The sequence below is a fragment of the Pleurodeles waltl genome, chromosome 10, assembly GCF_031143425.1.
Source record: "Pleurodeles waltl isolate 20211129_DDA chromosome 10, aPleWal1.hap1.20221129, whole genome shotgun sequence".
In the NCBI taxonomy this organism is placed as follows: domain Eukaryota; kingdom Metazoa; phylum Chordata; class Amphibia; order Caudata; family Salamandridae; genus Pleurodeles; species Pleurodeles waltl.
The window spans coordinates 694,109,752-694,129,317 of NC_090449.1; the positions used below are offsets into that span (position 1 = coordinate 694,109,752).

The 19,566-nt window shown below is 40.9% G+C and overlaps 1 protein-coding gene across 5 annotated transcripts in view; it reads left to right on the forward strand.

Annotated features, from left to right (window-relative positions):
* The window catches only part of PFKP (phosphofructokinase, platelet), a 248,576-nt gene extending 232,573 nt beyond the window's left edge, over nucleotides 1-16,003 (forward strand). For all 5 annotated transcript variants that reach the window (XM_069211197.1, XM_069211198.1, XM_069211201.1 and 2 more), the window contains 2 exons: nucleotides 3,652-3,757; nucleotides 15,718-16,003. In XM_069211197.1, the coding sequence (XP_069067298.1) occupies nucleotides 3,652-3,757; nucleotides 15,718-15,865 (254 nt within the window). In that variant the 3' untranslated portion in view covers nucleotides 15,866-16,003. The remainder of the gene's footprint in view (nucleotides 1-3,651; nucleotides 3,758-15,717) is intronic.
* Nucleotides 16,004-19,566: the final 3,563 nt, after the last annotated feature.

The window sequence follows — 19,566 nt, forward strand, 5'->3', positions numbered from 1 at the left end:
GTTTTGCTTCATCTAAATGCATTTTCCTCTTTTCCTTTTTTTGTTTACATTTTGCAACTTCATTGGATTCAGAAAAAGGTAAAGCTCATCTTCACACTGATTTTAAATTAACCATTTGCTTATTTTGCTTGCATTTTGCACCGTGCAGAACATTAATGTAACTTAAATAAGACGTTAAGCTTACGCGCATTGGCATGCTTTTCAATATATGGCAAATACCCTTTAAATGAAACCTTACGTTTAAAACTCATTTACAAGTTACTTGAAAGCATGCAATAACATAACAATAAAACAAATTCTCTGTTCCATATGTACTAACAATCAAAAATTAAATGTAAAGTACAGTGTATCTGGTTTGATATTGCACTTTCAGGATTCTGTAATTCGATTAATACTACACATTTGTATGATGTAAGTTTATTTTTTTTACTTCAGGAGGAATTAGCAGACATTATTTACATCTCCATGCAGTGCAATTCAGTCAGTGATACATGTGACTCTGAAGAAATTTTAAGATGTTTTTAATATGATCTTCATGTGAACATTTATTCAAGTAACGTTCACCAGAATCTTGCATAGACCTTTCCATGAAACAAGGGCATATTTACCTTTAATCACTGTTATGTTAGCTTAATGGTCCCATACAGGTAGTACATGGTGATCAAGGCACTTGCATTTACACTTTGTCCGTTAAATATAATAACAATTTGACCGTATAATATATTAGCCTTTTCCATGATTGGCCATTTTCTGAATTGGGTTTCCTTCAGCACTGATGTGGTGTTTTGAGATTTATGTACAAGTAATTTATGAGCTATAAACTTAATGTTGATCACATTTTACATTTTATGTATAGTGATGAAATCCTATAGTACATAGGGAAGTGCCCATAAACAAACATGTGGGAGAGAAGGTGTGAGTGAGACATTACAAGATCACAGAACGTACATTGAGCACAATGTGTTGAGCTCAGAAAGTGATTGTGATGCATCCTCTGTCTAAGAGGGTGGTTTTGATGGAGACTGTTTTACACTTTTCAGTGGTTTTTGAAGTGCTGTGGCACAAGGGGGGCTGTGTGTGGAAGAAGTGAAGCAGTATGGTTGTTAGAACATGGGACAGTCACAGGTGTAAAAGTAGGTAGTGCAGCCCTGAGTAATTTGAACTAACGTGTACAGGGACATTTGTCACAGTGTTAACCAGCGTGCATGGTGTTTGAGCAGCTGCAGTGAGTAGTGTCTAGAAAAGATGAAAAGGGGGGCAGCAAATGTTGGAATAGAGGCACATAAGTAAGGCTGTCTCAGTAGTCCAGATTCCTGAGAGCCGATACAATAATCAAGATCTTGGTGCAGCATAAAGTCTGGTAAGTGTGGAGTTTTTATGATGCAGGAGGTGGGGACAAGCTTATATCAAAGTGATGAAGGTGGAGAGCATAGTTTGCTGTCACGCAAAGTTACCAAAGTAAGGGCAAGGGGAAGTGAAGATGGATTAGATAGCACAGATTTGGATGCGGTAAGGGGCTAAGCAAAACATTTTTGTATTGGAAGGATTTAACATTAGGTAGCAAGAGATCATCCAACATTAAATACATTAGAGCAGTGAATAATGAATACAAAGAGTGAATGAGACGAAGTAAATGTAAGGAAGACTGGGTTAATATTGGCAAATTATTTTTCATAGAACCTAAATTAATGAATAGCACATAGGTAGTAGAACATCAGGTAGAACCAAGGCTGGACTTGCCTTTTATTCCATCAAGAATTCCCAATAGGCTGGAGTCACTGGAGGCTGGTTTGTAAGACCATGGCCATTGCTTTTGCCTCAATCACTTTTCACAGCTCCCCGAGTTTAACTATAGCAGGCACAGAGGGCTCGAAGACACAAAAAAAAACGAAGGGGAGCGAAGGATGGAGAGCAGGAAGGAGAGGGAGAGGACAGAGAAAATGGATGGATGGAAAGAGGTGTAGAGCTAGGAGATGGGAACGGGCTATTTTGAGCATTGTTGCCAGGGTAGCTTAAGGTTTCCCGGTCCCCGGTTAGAACTGGCTAGCAGGGTAAGGAGAGAGTGAGGAAAGTGCAGTTCCAGTATTGCTGAATTGCATAACTTGTGTCAGAGAGTGTGGAGTTCTCTGTATTAAAGGATGAGGATGAATTAGCACATGTTTATTTCTGCATCCCTCTTATGAAAGGGAGCGCATGAGTTCTGAGTTTTCCACCAAAGTGTGCATTCAAAGGAAGTACAATTTCATGACATTATAGAGACTGTGAGTTAACTTAAGAATTGATAAATGTCAAACTGCTCAATGCTTTTAGAGATTATTTTTAGAGCATGGAATGAGCATATGGAACACTAATTGAAATGTGTGGCATGCATGAGTTCTGAGTTTTCCACTAAGGAGTGCATTCAATTTCATGGGAGTTTAGAGATTGTGATTTAGTTTAATAAGTGATAAAAGACAAACTGCTCAGTGCTTTTAGAGATGGCTTTTAGAGATTAAGGGCCTGATTCTAACTTTGGAGGATGGTGTTAAACCGTCCCAAAAGTGGCGGATATACCACCTACCGTATTAAGAGTCCATTATATCCTATGGAACTCGTAATACGGTAGGTGGTATATCCGCCACTTTTGGGACGGTTTAACACCATCCTCCAGAGTTAGAATCAGGCCCTAAATGAGGATAGGGAACAGACATTGAAAGGTGTGGAGAGGTCAGAACATGGCTTTTGCAAAATAGATGTGAGGACTGCAGTTTCAAAGTGGAGATTCAGGTATGAATTATTCACTAATGTTCTGGTAAATTATAGATAGTAGACTTGGCAGTGGAAGGGGGGGTTGAAATCTTTTTATGGTATAGCAGTCAGAAAAGCGCAGTATGGCTTGATAAATTGGAAAAATGAGTATGTTTGGCCTGTAAGGAATAAAGGAATGTTTAGAAAGAGGGGTGTATCAGAGAACATAATGGCATGGCGGCAGAAGGAAGAGAGAGAAAAGGCATTGCCTAACAGACCGTAAGAGAAATGTTAGTGAAGCAACTTCAAGCAAGAAGAATTTGTGATATATTCTGGTTGGTGATAGTAGTTATTGCAAAGTTCTGGAGAGATAGCAGTTTTGCTCTCGAAGATAAAGGTTTGGATTTAAATGGTTTAAAAGACCAATATGAAAATTAGGGTAGACAACAAGAGTTTGTAAGCCCTACGGGAGCTACAGCAATGTGTCTTTTGCCCTGTTCAGGGCCTTCTATGCATACAGGTGCTCATTTAAAGAATGGCAGAGCTTGTCCATGGTTCTGAACAAGAGCTAGGAAAGTTCATACTACAAAGAGAGTTGGCTATATTTAAGGAATTGTTGAACTAGGTGTACAATAATAACAGGTAGGTTGGAAGGACAGAAAATATCTGATGTATGGAATGCAGGTTTTGAGGGATGTATGTGGGTGAAAACTTATGTTAAAGAATTGAGTCAAGGATTTAGGTAGCAGTGTGGTTGACACACAACCATCCTAGCCATGACGATAAAGGCACATAGTTTACATAACGTGATGACATGAGTTAAGATCTTTTAAACTGTATTATTTGAAAAGTTGGGATTTTTTACTTGCCCATCCTTTTCTTTTAAATCATGGTTTCCCAATAACACTTTTATTTCTCTCATAGGCCGAATATTTGCCAATACTGACGACACTGTTTGTCTGCTAGGAATGCGCAGACGTAACCTTCTGTTCCAACCAGTAGTTCAGCTGCGTGATGAAACAGACTTTGTGTGAGTAAACAAGATGTTCCTCATATTCTCCCTAACCCATTTAGTATTCCCAGGAATATATTACAATTTAAAAAACAGGCCCACTTAGTGAAATCCTTACACCTTGATCAGGCTATTACATAAATCCTGATCCCCACTAATGTGCTTCCTAGTCCACTGCTTCCTGAAGCTGACTCCTCCAGCAGACAGTCTTCCTAACATAATCAGGTCAAATATTCCTAGGGGCTATCTGAAGTTCCCGAGTTCCCTAACTAAGCCATAGGCACTCTTCCTATGCTCCCGTTCAAGTTGTCTGCCTTTCTAGTAAGTACTGAAGTGACAGTGGTCCAACCATGGTATTTAAAAGGGAAACTGTCTAACTTGGTAGAAATCAATATGTGCTAAGTTTCCACACACCTCACTCCCAACTCCAAAGAGAGAAAGTCCTTGTGTCAACTGGTACCAACACGCTGTTTAAGTGCTGCAATGCAAACAGGATAGTTCTGAGGTTAACAAACTATTTATAATCTCCTAGTCCATCAACCATTGACCAGTTCAGGCTCCAGGCTACATTATGGGGATGCCAAAACCTCTCACAAACAACCTTAAGAATTTATGATTATCAGTGAGACCTTGAGTCTACCAGCAGCTTCCTGAAAAATCAAGTTTAATCAGACCTCTTCAGTAACAGATGCCCATGCAGGGCATCCTGTTCAACTTCTCTCCTATTCTTGGCTGATTTGGATTTTCCGTTTAAAGCATAGGGAGCACCGGCCTTTCAGGAACGATAAGCCTGATGTGAGTTGAAACAGCTCTTCAGAAAAAGGTGACATAAATATATGTGAAAAGCTGTGGCCTCATGTATGGCTATATTTGGAATAGGCACAAAAGTATTTTCTCAAAAGTCAAAAACCTAACATATGGGTTTCATATCCGATATCAGTGCTTTTAATTTTATCATAAATAATGCCAAATTGAGTTGATTTTTCAGACCTAGAGACAGTGTTTCTGACCTGAGCTCCCACCAGCCAGATTGACATGCCTCCATGGGGCTACCAGTTGAATGTAACCTATGTTAAGTGTGTGTTACTAAACCTCAGGTTTTGGCTGTTGTATAGTTGGTGAATAAAAAAACAACGTTATTTTTAGCATTAGCCTACCTGTGATTTGAATGTGGTGCAGAAACGTTCAAACTTTACTATCTGAGACCTCGGTGCCAATGCAGATTTTCTTTAGAGCCAGAGTAGTATGGCCACATTTCTACAGTTTAAAACAGAGTCTTGTCGCTTGGTTAGTATTCTTTCTGGGGTTTTATAATCTTGTGATACAGTGTAACAGTAATCAACATTCAACATTACCAAGGCCCTAGTGAGTATAATGAAGTGTGAAAGCTAAACCAATAGATCAACGCCTACTTAATAACAAAGTAGAGTTTGCAGTTTAACCCAATCCTCTGAGAAAAACTTTGCATCAAACTATACCCGGAGATTTTTGTTCTACTGCTTGAGAAGAGACTAGGTAGTTCCAATTTCCTCCAACAATTTGAATGTAGGACTGTCACCTGAAAGATCTCCTACTCTGAGGATTTCAGTCTTTGGAACATTTAGGCAGAGATAGTCCTTCATCAATCACTGTATTTGTGTCAACCGAAATTAATATCAATTACTGTATTAGTTTCAACAGGAAGTAATGTCATCAAATTGTTCTCTTCATCTACCTAGATGAATATAGAGCTGGATATCATCTGTATACATTTACGAAAGCATGCAATACTGAGAAATTACCTGTGTCAGCAATTTATGCATATGCTGAATACAAGTTAAGACAACAGGGATCCCAGCTGAGATGTGTTGCACAGGTGACGAAAATGCACCAAACCTGATTTGCTCGCTGTGGTTTGACAGGAAAGAGTGGCACCATCTGCCAGTCATCACAGTGATTCTGGTCCACCTTTTCACTTGTGCCATTAGTATCTTATGGTCTGCAGTGTCGTAAGAAGTTGATAAATAAGGTAGGATTCGAATTAGGAATTCATGTTGTCATGAGTCATGGGAGGAGGAGAAAAGCTCTTACATGATGCCAGAAATTGCCACCTCTCTCCCTCAACCCAGTCTGAAACTGTTGTTTACCTTAGAAATTCCGGCATTTGTTGGGTTATCTGACCTTCCATGAGTATGGTAATACATGGGATAGTTGTGATGGGTCTTTAATTAGCTGGTTTTAGTGGGTAACCTGAAGATTTCTTGTTGTGAGGCGTTTATGGTTCGAGTTTCCTCCAGCCAAGAGTACCAAAATTGTTCCTTATTACAATGGAATGAAAACAATCACAGGTAACAAAAAGAATACATTTGCAGCCTGATTCTGCTAGTGATTCGGAAAGAATAAAGAAAAACTTTTTCTAAGACTGGTGTCTACACACTACTATGAATGGAAACAATCATTTACAATGGTTAGATATACAACTTATCTGTAAACTTAAGGAAGATTTGCTTTTTATGGTGACAGTTGAACAGTGTTGATCGGACACTTTAAATATTTTTTAGCTCTTTCCCTATCTGGACCAGTTTCATTTTAGGTAGAAAAACACCACCCTCGCTAAACCTGGATGGGAATGTGCCTGTTTATTTCAGTCACAAAGATGGCGAGTTAAAAGCTTGATTGTGGACCTACTCAGCTTCCACAGTATCTCAAACTTACATCAAAGAGGAGTGATCACGGCTTAGTGGGTGTGTTTGTGCTTATGCAACCCACATGGACAAACCTATTGGAATTTGTAAAGAACGGACACCCTCTGAGGTTCTTATTTCACCTTTTGCGCAGCTCAGAAGGCTTGTGATCTATGCACTGAGGTGTCTTTTAAAGGGTATCTCTTAAAAAAAAAACGACTTGTGTCACGCCTTTGCGTGTCCAGCAGCCCATGCCACTTTGGCAAAAATGGAGACTAAAACTCTTGCAAGTATACAATAACTTAATTTTTAAAAATCACCTGAGAACTTACAAACCACAACTTAATTTAATCTGAGGACTTTAAATGAATTAAACAGGGAATTAAGGTGATTCTTTCTGTTAACTAAGGTCTGGCTTTGTAGATGGTTATGAAGCTCAGTCTGTATTAGTTTAACTATCTTCTATGGTCTTGGTGTAATATTGGGGTCTTTAGTAACTTTGGAAAGAATGCAATACAGATCTATAACCTTTTCCGTTATAACCACTAACCCGGACACAGCCCCCTGAATTTTCTCAATTCTCAAAAACTTTTAAAAGTACCAAAGCTTATGGTAGTATATATTTAAAGCTCAGCTCTTCCAAATTCAACATTCCTGTGAAGCACCTATTGGCCTGATACTAGGAGATTGAGGGGCTGTATTTTGTTGTTTCCCTGTTCCTTAGAGTACTATTTCCTCACCAGTGTTTTCAAGTTCCTGCCTTCCTAGTTTTTTGCTTGCTACTCGGTCATTTGCCTTCATCCAAGTTGTGCATCATTCGTAGCAGCTACCAGTCTTTATTCAGCCGAAGCTCTAACTACATCGAGGGGACTACAGAGTTTAGTAAAGGGTGCTTAAGCACTAAAAGGCTCTTCTGCATCCATTATGTTTTGTTGGACGTTTTGAAGAAGCCAAGTTTTCCCAAACGTCAGGACTTTTCTCCTATGGTTTTTCAAACAGAAACCTACATTGATCTCACACTGCCTCCTGCTGCTTCCCCACCACTGGGTAAAAAAAAAAACCTGTTTATGGATCCTTTTGTACTCATGATAACCAACACTGGTTGGTTGTACTCCTCTTCCAACTTTCAGCTTCCTCCCTAAGGCGCTAATCTGACAGCTTCCAGAAGTTACGATCTGATTCTCCACTGATGGATTCCCTCCACAAGCTGTGCTTTCACCATTGCTTACTGTGAGGCAGCAGGTAGGAAGTAGGAGGAAATTACATTTGACCTTTAAATTTCTGCCCTCCTTCCTTGTTAGTTGCTGATGAGAGCGTACAGTTGTGGATAGTGGCTTCCCAGCACTTCGCCATACTTTTAATGCTGACCCTTGCATTTACAGGGTAAAATCAATAGAAAATAATCAACAATAGTTCTTGTCCTGAAAATATTTTTCTCTCCCTTAGAATACACAACACATTTAATAGCAGCTCTAATTCTAAAGTTATTTCATTTGGCAACATCATGAGAAACTTTACAACTTTAGTTTTGTTGGGCTGAACCTCACAGTTTATGGTTGATCTGGTACAATATCTGAGAGAACTTAGCAGTTATGTTCACCTGTTCTGTCTGCTTCATGAACCCACCGTCATAAAATAAGTTATGTTGTAGTGTGGGAATTACCCTAGATCTCTGTCATTCAAAACTGGATGTAAGCTATAGGTACTGACTTCACCTTTATTTTGGTAAATTACATAGAAAGTCTTAATCCATAGACCCCATTCACTTTATATACATTTACAGATCCTCTCCCTGAAAGGAGTTCAGTAAACACAAAGATCTTTCGCTTTGTCTGATTTTCATTTAACAGTTAGTGTACTGTCCAATGTTAGAAAAAGGTCCTCAACCTTCTTTCAAGTTTCATATAATCATTTGAGCCCAATTTGCCATTTCCAGAGATGTATATAATTATAGTGTTAAATCAGGCCAAGCTGCACATAGCTCAGTCTCCCAAAACAGGACATGACATGCGTCTTACACTACCTTTTCTGCAGCTAGTACTCACTACTCACATAATATATTATGACGAATCATCCACCTGTTAACCTTCACTTCCATGAGCCCTGCACAATTGCCATCCTTACACGTCAATGCTGGTCAGCTTCGTGTCTAACTTTGGCAATCTCATTTCAGCACTTTCATACCAAGAACTGCAAGCATTCAGCAGTGTATGCTGCCTTGCATGAGTGTTCACCATGCAGATTCTAGCATTTTCTCACATGCCCTGCCTTTTGTTTGTCCTAAATTCCCCATGCTCCCTGCACTCTCAGGTACTCAACAGGTGCCCACCACATGTTAACAAGGCATTACAAATTCTGCCTGAGGAATCATTGCTGCTGGAGTCTCATGCAAAGCCCCAGATCACCACCCATCTTCATATGACAGTCCACCTATATTTTGAGCCCTCATCTGCCATCCTCGCACAGCCGGCATCATCCCTCTTTAGGGCTTTTTAACTCTGACAATCATATAGTGGTTTATGCAAGACATTAAAACTGGTCACTGCACTTTAAGAGGGAATGCAGAGAAAATAAGGTAAAATCAGGTAAAGGCACAAAATGACTATGGGCCCACAATATTTATTACAAATTCACTGGTGAAACTTGGTTGTCAGCTTGTGAGTTATGTACATCTACCACCGTAATTCCTTCCAGAACGTACATTTTATACAAGGTTCATTGCACCCCAACGAAACTCCACAAAACAGACCTCTTAAATAGGCCAGTCAGGTGGCATTAGGTAGGTGATACAGGTACACTACATCCATTTTTGATTGTGTGCATCTGTGCAAATTCTGGAATAGTACATTGGATACCATACAGCAAATTAGACCAATAAGGACTGGTTTTACTCTAGCTCTAGTGATACTCGGCAATGGTATAATCACACAAATGGTGTTCAATATTGTCTATAAGGCAGCATTGAAAACCTCCAATAGGTGAAAGATGATGAATAAAATCACAAACTATTCAGGGGGCACACTCACTAGTTTTACAGTGAGATATGCCGCAGCCAACAAAATATATGTTGAAACGCTAAAAGGAGAATTTCAAGAAATGGTCTTTAATCCAAAAATAAGAGGTGTTGGCGTCAAAGAGAAGAAAACGTTCTTGCATTAATAAATTAAGAATTGTTTCACAGTCTTTCATATTTCTGACCCTCTACTCAAGGAGGAACGATTATGATGTTGGCTCAGAATGAATTCAGATTTTACAAGCGTAGGATGAAACATACTCAATGAAAAACTTCTATGGTCAATATAGGTTCTACAGAAAGTAGCACACCAAAGGAACCACGTGTATCGCCATGTCTCTCTTATGAGAAGGTGAAGGAACTGTATCAATAGTATTCCTGCATATTTCACTGAAGGGCAGGGAACTAAAACAGCTCTTTTCAGTGATGTCCTGAATCTGGAGCTGCACAAGGCAGCAACAAAGACATGAGGCATGTTGGGAAAATTCACATTTCGGTACGTTCTGTCACTGGCTATGGTACTTAGCCAACAGGTGAGCTGACACCAGCTGAGAGATTTTGGAGGTAGGTCTCACAACACTCTGTTCAGCCATTACTTTATGTGGTGGCTTTAACCATCTGCACTAGCGGAGGGGTGCCACACCCTGGTACTGAGTTACAGCCTGGAGTCTAAACACTATGGGCCAGATGCAGGAAGAAAGCAAATTGCGACTTGCAATTTGCGAGTCCGTGCTCGTTTTCCCTTAAAGGAAAACGAGCTGCACTTAGAAAAAAAAACGAAACCTTTTGTTTCGGTATTTTTCAGAGCAGGCAGTGGTCCATAGGACCACTACCTGCTCTGAAAAATTGTTTTTGTGATCATTCACAAAGGGGAAGGGGTCCCATGGGAACCCCTTCCCGTTTGCGAATGGGTTACCATCCACTTCAAGTGGATGGTAACAGCGATTTCATTTGCGACCGCTTTCGCGGGCGCAAATGAAATTGCATAGCATTGCGAGTCGCAAATAGGAAGGGAACACCCATTCCTATTTGCGAGTCGGAAATGCATTTTGCGAGTCGGATCCGACTCGCAAAATGCATTTCTGCATAGCAGAGAGGCTTTTGCGCCTCGCAAACGGCGTTTTTCGCCGTTTGTGAGGCGCAAACCCTTTGCTACATCTGGCCCTATGAGACTTTATAACACAAGTGAAAATGCACTGCATCGGCTCAACATTCTGGGTAAATTATTTAATCTCCCTGTCCACCCATGTAAAGAGCTTAAATAACTTCAGGTCGAGATTGCACTATATAATGATGTGGGTTCAAGTCTTGGAGTCAGCTGAACATTCTGGGCAAATCATTTAATCCTCCTCCCTGCATTAACGTAAAGCACTTCAAAACCTTTAGGTCGAGATCACGTTATATAACAATGTGGCAGTGGTGGTGACAGACAGCGCACAGCAACGCAAACATTGAAGCAAAAGAGTGACATGACTGACACTTACATCCTGTGGTATGCATACTGAAACAGATAGAGGACAATTGATTACTTTTCTGATGATGTTACCGTCAATGCCATTCACGGAAATGTACTTTCTTGCGCGTTGTCATGATTTAAACCTCGCATAATCATTACAGCAGTATTTTCTTATGAAATATGTTTATACTTTGATGTCCAGTCACTTAGTCAATATAGTATTGTGCCTCTATATAATATGCCTGACCTTAAAATGACTGTCTCCCAAGGTAAAAACTGGTGAGAGGATGTGGCGTAACGGCCAGAGCTGCTGACTTTGGTTTTGAAGGAACCAGGTTTGAGTCTTGGTGCTGGCACAACATTCTGGGTAAATCTTTTAATCTCCCTGTGTGCTCATGTAAAGAGCATGAATGCCTTTGGCTCGACATTGAATTATATAATGATGTGGCCACAATGGTGACACATTAAAGTGGGTGCTGTGATAATAAAGCACTGAAAAAAATTGAGCACTCGTATCTCTTGAACAAAAGAAAAAGTAGTCCCTTTTATAATTGCTAAAATGGGACAAATGGAAGAGTACAATTACTAGAGCATTGCTCCCTGGGAGTAATCAACTGACAAAAAGGTGGGGCAAAGAGGAAAAATCAACCACTCAGAAGCAATGATTTTTAAAGGCCAATGGCCTAAACGAATGAAAATCAGTGGATGAACAGCATGCCTAGGAGAGCCAGCACAAGCACTGTCTAGGCTCGACCTAATAATTGGGGCCTAATTATACTTTAGATACTACGGTGATTTCTGCTCAGGACCGCTATGCAGACTATGCATCTCTATTTAGGTGTTCTCTGAGTATATTTCCTTCACATTTGTCGAGGGGCAACATTTTTTGAACTGTTACTTACTTATACTGGAGATTTCCGGGTAACTGATAACAGTCAAGAAGGTTTTTTCTTTTCTTTGAAATTAGTTTGTCCAAGGTTGAATTTACAGCATGAGATGCATTTTTTATTTGTGTGACTTTTGTTCATGATTAATTGTACTTGTAACCTTTTACACTGTTTTCAAATGCTGTACCACACAATGTTGTCAATCCTTTGCATATGAGCCTGAAGTTAATGAACGTAGCGCATGTCTTGAAAATAAGGTCATGGAATATCAGAGGGCTAACTGGTTGCACAATCAAGGATAAAGCGACTGAAGAATTCAGGAAATCTGATACTATCGCTCTTCAAGAAACATGGGCTATAAATAACTCCCCTGGCCCAATTTTACTGTATATGAATCTCCCGCAGTAGTGTCCCAAGTGGGGGGCCATGCCTCCAGAGTGGTGTCAATTTATGTAAAAACAAGCTAGCGGGTACAACCAAGACACTAAAAGCAGGAAAGGGGGATTACATTATTGTGGAAATTACCCTCACCAGTAATAGGTATATAAGTTTAAGTAAAATCCTTATTGTAGGCAGTATATACCTACACTCTAGGCTAAGACAAGATGCAACCCTGATGCTGCTACTTCCAATCATCTGGAACTTTAGCACTTCTCACATTGATGAGGTGTGATTAATCATGGGCGACAAACTGCAATTTAATGCAAGACGACTTGAATAGCAGCCTTGTTGCTCTTAGCAATAACTTCTGGGATATTCAACCACCAATGGCGCAATATCGAATAAGCGACAAACAAAGCAGAGTTGACTGTGCAATTAAACAAACCGGGTCTTCCCTCTCTAAATGGCAGAGTATCACTGGATATTTCAGCGGTCTATACCCATTCCTCTGTTTTTATATTGGCCACCCTCGATTACATCTGGGTGTCCATGGCCCACTGCCACCTAATAGACAATTCGAAGTAATGCATGACATTGGCATTTAGCTGTGAAGTTTTAAGTTGGCGAATGTGAGGCCCAAATGTGAGCCCAAATGTGAGCCTCATCAGTAAACAAGACGAGCAGGAACCAATCAACAGGGTGAAGTGGAACATGGACAACCAAGAGGAGTACGGAACACGCGTCAATAGGTTTCTGGAGAGGCCCTGGGACGAGGAGGAGACTCACCCCCACTTAAAACTCTGGTGGCATCTGGTACTCTTCCTAAAAGAAATGGATGCCCCACTCACAAGAAGCACAAGCTGTCTGGAATTACCCCAGCCCACCTCAGCAAGAATCAGCCAATGCCATATATCGGTCTTGAAACAGCAGCTAAATAAAGCTCTGAAAAACAAAAGCCATGGCAAAGGGGAGAATAAGTGGCTGCACTCCCAGATCTCTACCATAAGGAAACAATATAGAAAGGCCCTCAACACCCAAAGAAAGGTCGAAGAAACAAGGGAATGGACCGACTCACAACAAATCATAAAAGCAAAGGATAAGGATCAAAAGACATTTTGGCAATGGATTAATGAAACAATTACACAAAAGTCTCAGCAATTGGCTGCAGTATCTCCCCTTTGTGATTGGGAATCATATATAAGAAATCTATACAGGTAACAGACAGAAGCCACCTCCACATTAGGTGACAGCGGAATGGGCCTTGATAGTTCGTGGCATTTATCCCCAGGCTGTCAAGGACCGTGGACAGGGATGACAACAATCAGCGTGGTGCAAGTCATGAAGGCAATCAAAGTAATGCACACAGGAGGAGACCCCATTCCAAGCGGCAAAGTAATACACACAGAAGGAGACCCCATTCCAAGCGGCATCCTGGCCACAGTATATAAATGAGCCACAAGGAGATGGGCCGCGGTCATGGCTCCCCTTTTCCAACAGTACCTGCTGTGGTTAGCCATTTCAGAGTCATGGAAGGGCTCTTTACCGGTACCCATACACAAAGAGGCCCACCCCAGCCCCTGGGAATTACAAGTTAATCACCCTCTTGGACACAGAGGGGAAATGCTTCTCTAGTGTCCTAAACCTGGAGCTTCAAAGCTTGGGCAGAAAGTATCAATATAATTCCATCAAGCCAGATGGGCTTTCAAAAGGGAAGACATATTGAGGACAATCTTATCTGCCTGGCCCACCTGAGGGAATCAACTATGGCCACGAAGGCAAAGGCTCTATATGTAGGCTTTTTTTACTTCAAAAACAGCCTTCAATAGTGATTCAAGATCAAGGGTTTGGCAAAAACTGAAGGAGGCCTGGGCAATTCCAACCAATTTACTGAATGCCATCTTTGCATTATTTACAGGCATATGGGTAAAAATTAAAGGTCAGCACTAGATGGTCCACCACAGAAAATATCAGGACTGACAAGGACCTAAAACAGGGATGCATATTGGCCACCCATCTTTAGAGGGCAAGGGCATTCCCTTCACAAATTGCAGGCACCGGAATACAGTCTCTACAGTATACAGAGGATAGGGAGCTCTTGGACCAGACACCAATCAGGCTACAGCGACTCCTATATGTGCTTGTGGATTATTGCCAAGAAAATAGCCTGAAAATAAATGTTAAAAAAACAAATGTTATGGTAATTTCATCAGAATTGAAGAAGCATGGGACCTGGTTCATTGAGAGGAGCCCCGTAGAAGTAGTGGAAGCCTACAAGTACCTGGGGGTCTGGCTGGACCACAAGGTGCGTACTTCATTGCGTATTAAGGCCCAACAAGCAGTTGCAAACTACTTGGAGTGGGTCTTTCATAACCTGAGGAAGTCATTGACGAACCCCGATTCAAACCCCCTGTTAAAAGTGATGGGCTGTAAATTATTGCCTACTTTAACACATGTTGCTATTATATACAGACAGAAAGTGGCTCATTGGCTGGCCAGGACTCAATCAATCTGTTACTGCAGAGTATTTGCTCCACCAAATTGCACAGCACATGCCCAAATTCGCCAAGAGTTTGGTCTGATGTCACAGCGTTGGGTCCTGAAAGCAAAATTCTTAACATATTGTGTTCAAGCCAAACGAGCAAAAGAAGGCACAGTAAAAAACACAATATGGGAAATAATAAAAAAACCTCAAACCCATTGGTACAAGTACTTCAGCCAAGTACTGGACACTCTCGAGGCCAGGGAGATCTGGGCAACTGGCCTCCCAAGAACAACGATCTGCAAACTACTGAACAAGCAGGAAAAGCTAATCTCCAGGGAGCAGGATTGGAAGCCAATTAAGAAACTCGCCCATGACAGCTGGACAACCACTCTGTGAATCAGGCTCCATCCTGATTTATCTCTCCCTGCCGTTCAATGCGGCCCTTAAACAGGAGCTAATGAAAGTGCTTATTCCACTAAAATAAATGGATATGGTCGGAGACACTTTGAAGCCTAGGATAGGCAGTGCAGATTTTGCGCAAGACAGGAGAAATCTTTAACCCTCATCCTGTGTATACGTGAGAGGTTGCTGCCTATTAAGAGTGTTTTCGCTTCGACCAATATGGGTTGCCCTGCACATTCACACCTGCAGGACTGCAGTGGAAGCATGTCTCAAAGGTGAGTGCTCACACCTGGCGGCAAGATTCAGATAGTTCCTGAGAGTAGTCTGGGCATTCACATCAAATCCATTAGCCAACACACCATGCACCTTAGATTAGCCCCTTTGCTGACATTTGCAGATCCCAGAGGGGCCCATGAGCCTAGTTAGAGATCAGACTAAATTTTGGACTCTCCTGTTTTAATCTCCGTTTTTTATTTTGCTAATTATTTTTAAGTCACTTCAAGGCTATAATTAGGAGATGCATACAAAAAATATTATTTTACAGTGTTGAAATGTAAACAAACTACCAAGGTTTGATTATTGTAATGGTTTTAAATATTTGTACAAATAAAGTTATCTATCTAACTAATGAACCTTTGAAGTGGAAAGTACTAAATCCTCACTTTCCAATTTTGTTTCTTTTTTTTCTTTACAGACACAGAATTCCACAGGAACAGTGGTGGCTGAAACTCAGGCCACTGATGAAAATTCTGGCCAAATACAAAACTAGCTATGACATTTCAGATTCTGGGCAGCTGGAACACGTGCAAAGACCAAAGAAAGCAGACGCTGGAGCCATCTGAATCTGCAGTAATATCAGTGATATACTGTAGTATATGTATTATTATGCATTAGGACATATTGGTGATTGCTTTGTTTCGTAGCTTTTAAATTATTGTACCAGCACTTTAGTGTCCAAACAGTTTCCTTGCTGGATATCTTAAACTGGGAAGGCGGTCCCTATCGGATCGAGTGCAGATAGACACAAATTGATTCCAGTTTTCCAAAGTACTTTTTTTTTTATTTACACGGAGTGGAACACATAAAAATTGATATAGGACTACTTGGGCTCCATAGAGCAAGGGGAGCTGAATTTTAGTTCACATTCACTTAGATTTAGCGATCAAAAGTTATGAAAGGCACAAAAAACACACAGGTAGGAACTAAGCTTACTGATGATAAAAAAAATCCCCCAAAACATAACAGGAACCAGAAGACTACCGTGTTGCTTCATGGCATCAGTGAAATTAATTTATTTAGCCTGCTAAAATGTGACGTGAACCAGGCCTTGAAAGATTGATTCATATGTAAGTCATTAGGTTCGCGTACTATCTGTTCTTTAATATGGGAAAAGTAAACTAAGGGTGAATTAAAACAATCTCTGATTGCTCAGTGGAACCCTTGATGTGCACTTTGTGTAGTTAGTTAATAAATACATCTATTGCACTTTGTATCAGAGATTCTGCGTCTCCATATATATGTAAAACATTTGTTTGGTTATGTCACGTAATAAAATATATTTGTGTAAAGTACGTGCAATAAAGGTACTGTTGCAAACCAGTGTAATTTTTAACTAGTCAACTACATAAGGGGAAAAACATCACGTGGCTTCTCTTGTTGCATTACAGTAGCATCTAAAATCGAAATAGGACACGTTAACATTGAGTGAATAACAAGCTAATCAAATTTGCAGTTGAGAAGGTGTGTCATTAAGCACACGTGATTCCTACTTTAGTGGCCCTTGGGGCCCCTGGTATAATGCCGAATATGCTTTAACCATCCAAATGTTGCATTCAGCTCTGATTGCCAATGAACCGTCTTGTCAGAACACAACTATCAAGGAACGCTGTCTGATACAGTGTCGCATTTCGTAATATTGCATTTTACCAAGGATTATCAGGGTCATCAAAAAAACAGTGGGATAGAAAATGTTTAGTTAACATAGAACCTCATTTAGTAAAGGGCGTTACTGGGACATCCGTCAAAACAAGGTGGATTTCCGACCAGTCCCTTCTTTCTTCCCTACCTTATTTAGGTAGTGTGGTGCATTACAATGTTTCGAAACTGGTGTCAGAAGGTCTGCAACATTAAGGGTGGTTCATGTCCGTGAGCTCTGTTTAAACCCTGGTTTCAGAGACAGAAGTCCCCAATTCACTCCCAGAAAACTCCCAATGCCTGGTGATATTACTTGTTATTGCTAAAGGCAGCCATGGTTTGGGGGTTCTACAGACAGTCATGTTAATTCAAAAGATGGACCGTGCTTTTGGGTTCTTTCTTGTGTGGTATATTCAAACATTCCTTGGCCGTTTGCCTCTCAACACAGTAAGAAGTCAGAGGTTGGATGGTCCTTTCATGTTCAGACTGAGGCAGATGAGGCCAGCATGTAAAGGTAATCTACTTCCGGGTACAGCTCTCCAGAGTCAGCAGAGTAGATTAGGATAGGGTCACCTGAAACAAAAGGGAGGGAATAGTCCTTAACATGTAAATATGAAGGACAGACTTGTTTGACCCTATAATACAACAGCTGTTTGGGTCCTTGAAGCAAGGAGGGGGGATTAACAGTGCGACATGTTCTCCACGATATGGTCCCGAATGCCCCTAGATCCATTGAAGATTGGCACATATTCCCTGGATCTTACTAAATGGGCCCTATTGAAACAAAATTTCAAGGACCGGTGGATAACGGTCATGCAAACATGAACTTTGAGTTATTGAAAGGTGTGCTTTGCACTCCCTTACTGACCAGAAAGGGGGCGGCTCAATATCGTGCCTAGTTTCTCAGGCCTATTAATCTTGTAACCCCTATGCTTGATTACCAACATTTCTGGTTTATTGTGGGGTTAAGAGGACCTTAAGGTGTTGTAGAAAACACAGCACAGGTATACACAGGATGACACAGAGTAGGCAAGCCAGCTGTTCAAACCGCTGATGACACACAGTGCATATAAGTGCATTTATTAAATGCAGAATATTGCAGTACAAGCTATCTCATCTAATAGAAGCAGAACAAGTCAATAAAACACATATTTGAAAGGAAAAACAGGGTCCCTTGATCTGAATGAACATCAGTAGGTTCTAATCATGTCTAGTAACACAAAAAAGGGTATAGAACAAAAAGCTAATCAAGTATGCAGGTGCTAAATGTTGACAAGCGTGTCATTAGGCATGTGTGATTCCCGCACTATTGGCCTTCACCGGTATGCCGCCAGATCTGCTCTAATGTCATCCAAATGTACACTCAGTACAGTTGGGAAAGGCTGGTCCTATCCAAACTAAATTATCTCTGAAAAGCTCACACCACTTGCTTAGGGGCTGTGAGAGTGAAATCAAAATGGGACGTCTAGAGTTACTGAATAGGGTGCCGTTTAGTCCCTTACGTACAAGCAGGGGGACTCAATACTATGCCCAGTCTCCCAATACTCGTATTCATCTCTCACTACAATTCCTGATTACAAAATTCAAAGTTTCATATGGGGGTGTCTGCCGCAGTAACACACAGAGCACAGGCATAGGGCGATGTATCGGTGTGACAGATCAGCTCCTCAACCCACTGGTGACACAATGTGCAAGTTTTAAATCCAGAGTGTTGTTGTATAAACTAGTTAATATGAAAAAAGAGAATAAAGGGCACATCTACAAATCAAAAAGCCAGGCCACAGGATCTGAACATCTGAAAGCAAGAGCAGTTGGCCAATGGCGCACAAAGGGGACTGGTGTGGAAGTACTCTTGCAGAAGGTAAAGGGGCCATGGCTACATATACCTCTGTGTAGTACAGAGCATGTAGCACTCTAAACAGCCATAGAAGCAGCTTCCAGTCCTTTCCAAATGTAGCAACCTGCCTACACTTTGTGAACAGAAGAAAGTCAGATCATGTGACACTGGCAAACAATCGGTCCCAGGGCACATGATAAGAAGAACTGGAATATGGTGCGATGGTAGGATTACACCACAGCAATGACTGGCATATTATGTGCAATATGATGTCAAAGACTAACATAAGATCATTGGCTTAGGCACATGATAACAGTAACAGGCATAATATGTCTGGCCAGAAGGCATATCACAATAACTGCTGTGTCATACGTGGCCTGGCCACATGATGACAAAGATTTGTAAATGGGTGGTTGTCCATCAACCCAGGCACATGATTCGAAAGACTGGTATATGATGAAAAACACCAGGCTCATAATGTTAAGGATTAGCATCCGATTTCTGGCCCTGACAAACAATGACAAAAAAGGAGCATATGATAGGTGCCTTGGGCAAAGGAAGGCAAAAACTGTTTCACATATGTGGGATCTGTTTGCATAAGACAAAGGTTGGCACCCAATGTCTAATCTAGTGCCTTATGGCATATGAATGGGTAGGCCTTAGTATTTGGTGGTTAACATTGGATTTATGATGGGTCATCTGGGTGCTTGGTTGTTTATCAGGGGAAGGCTGGGTACATAATGGAAAAAAGGGGTTTATGATGGAGGGAAGGAAACTTGATGGCAAAGACAC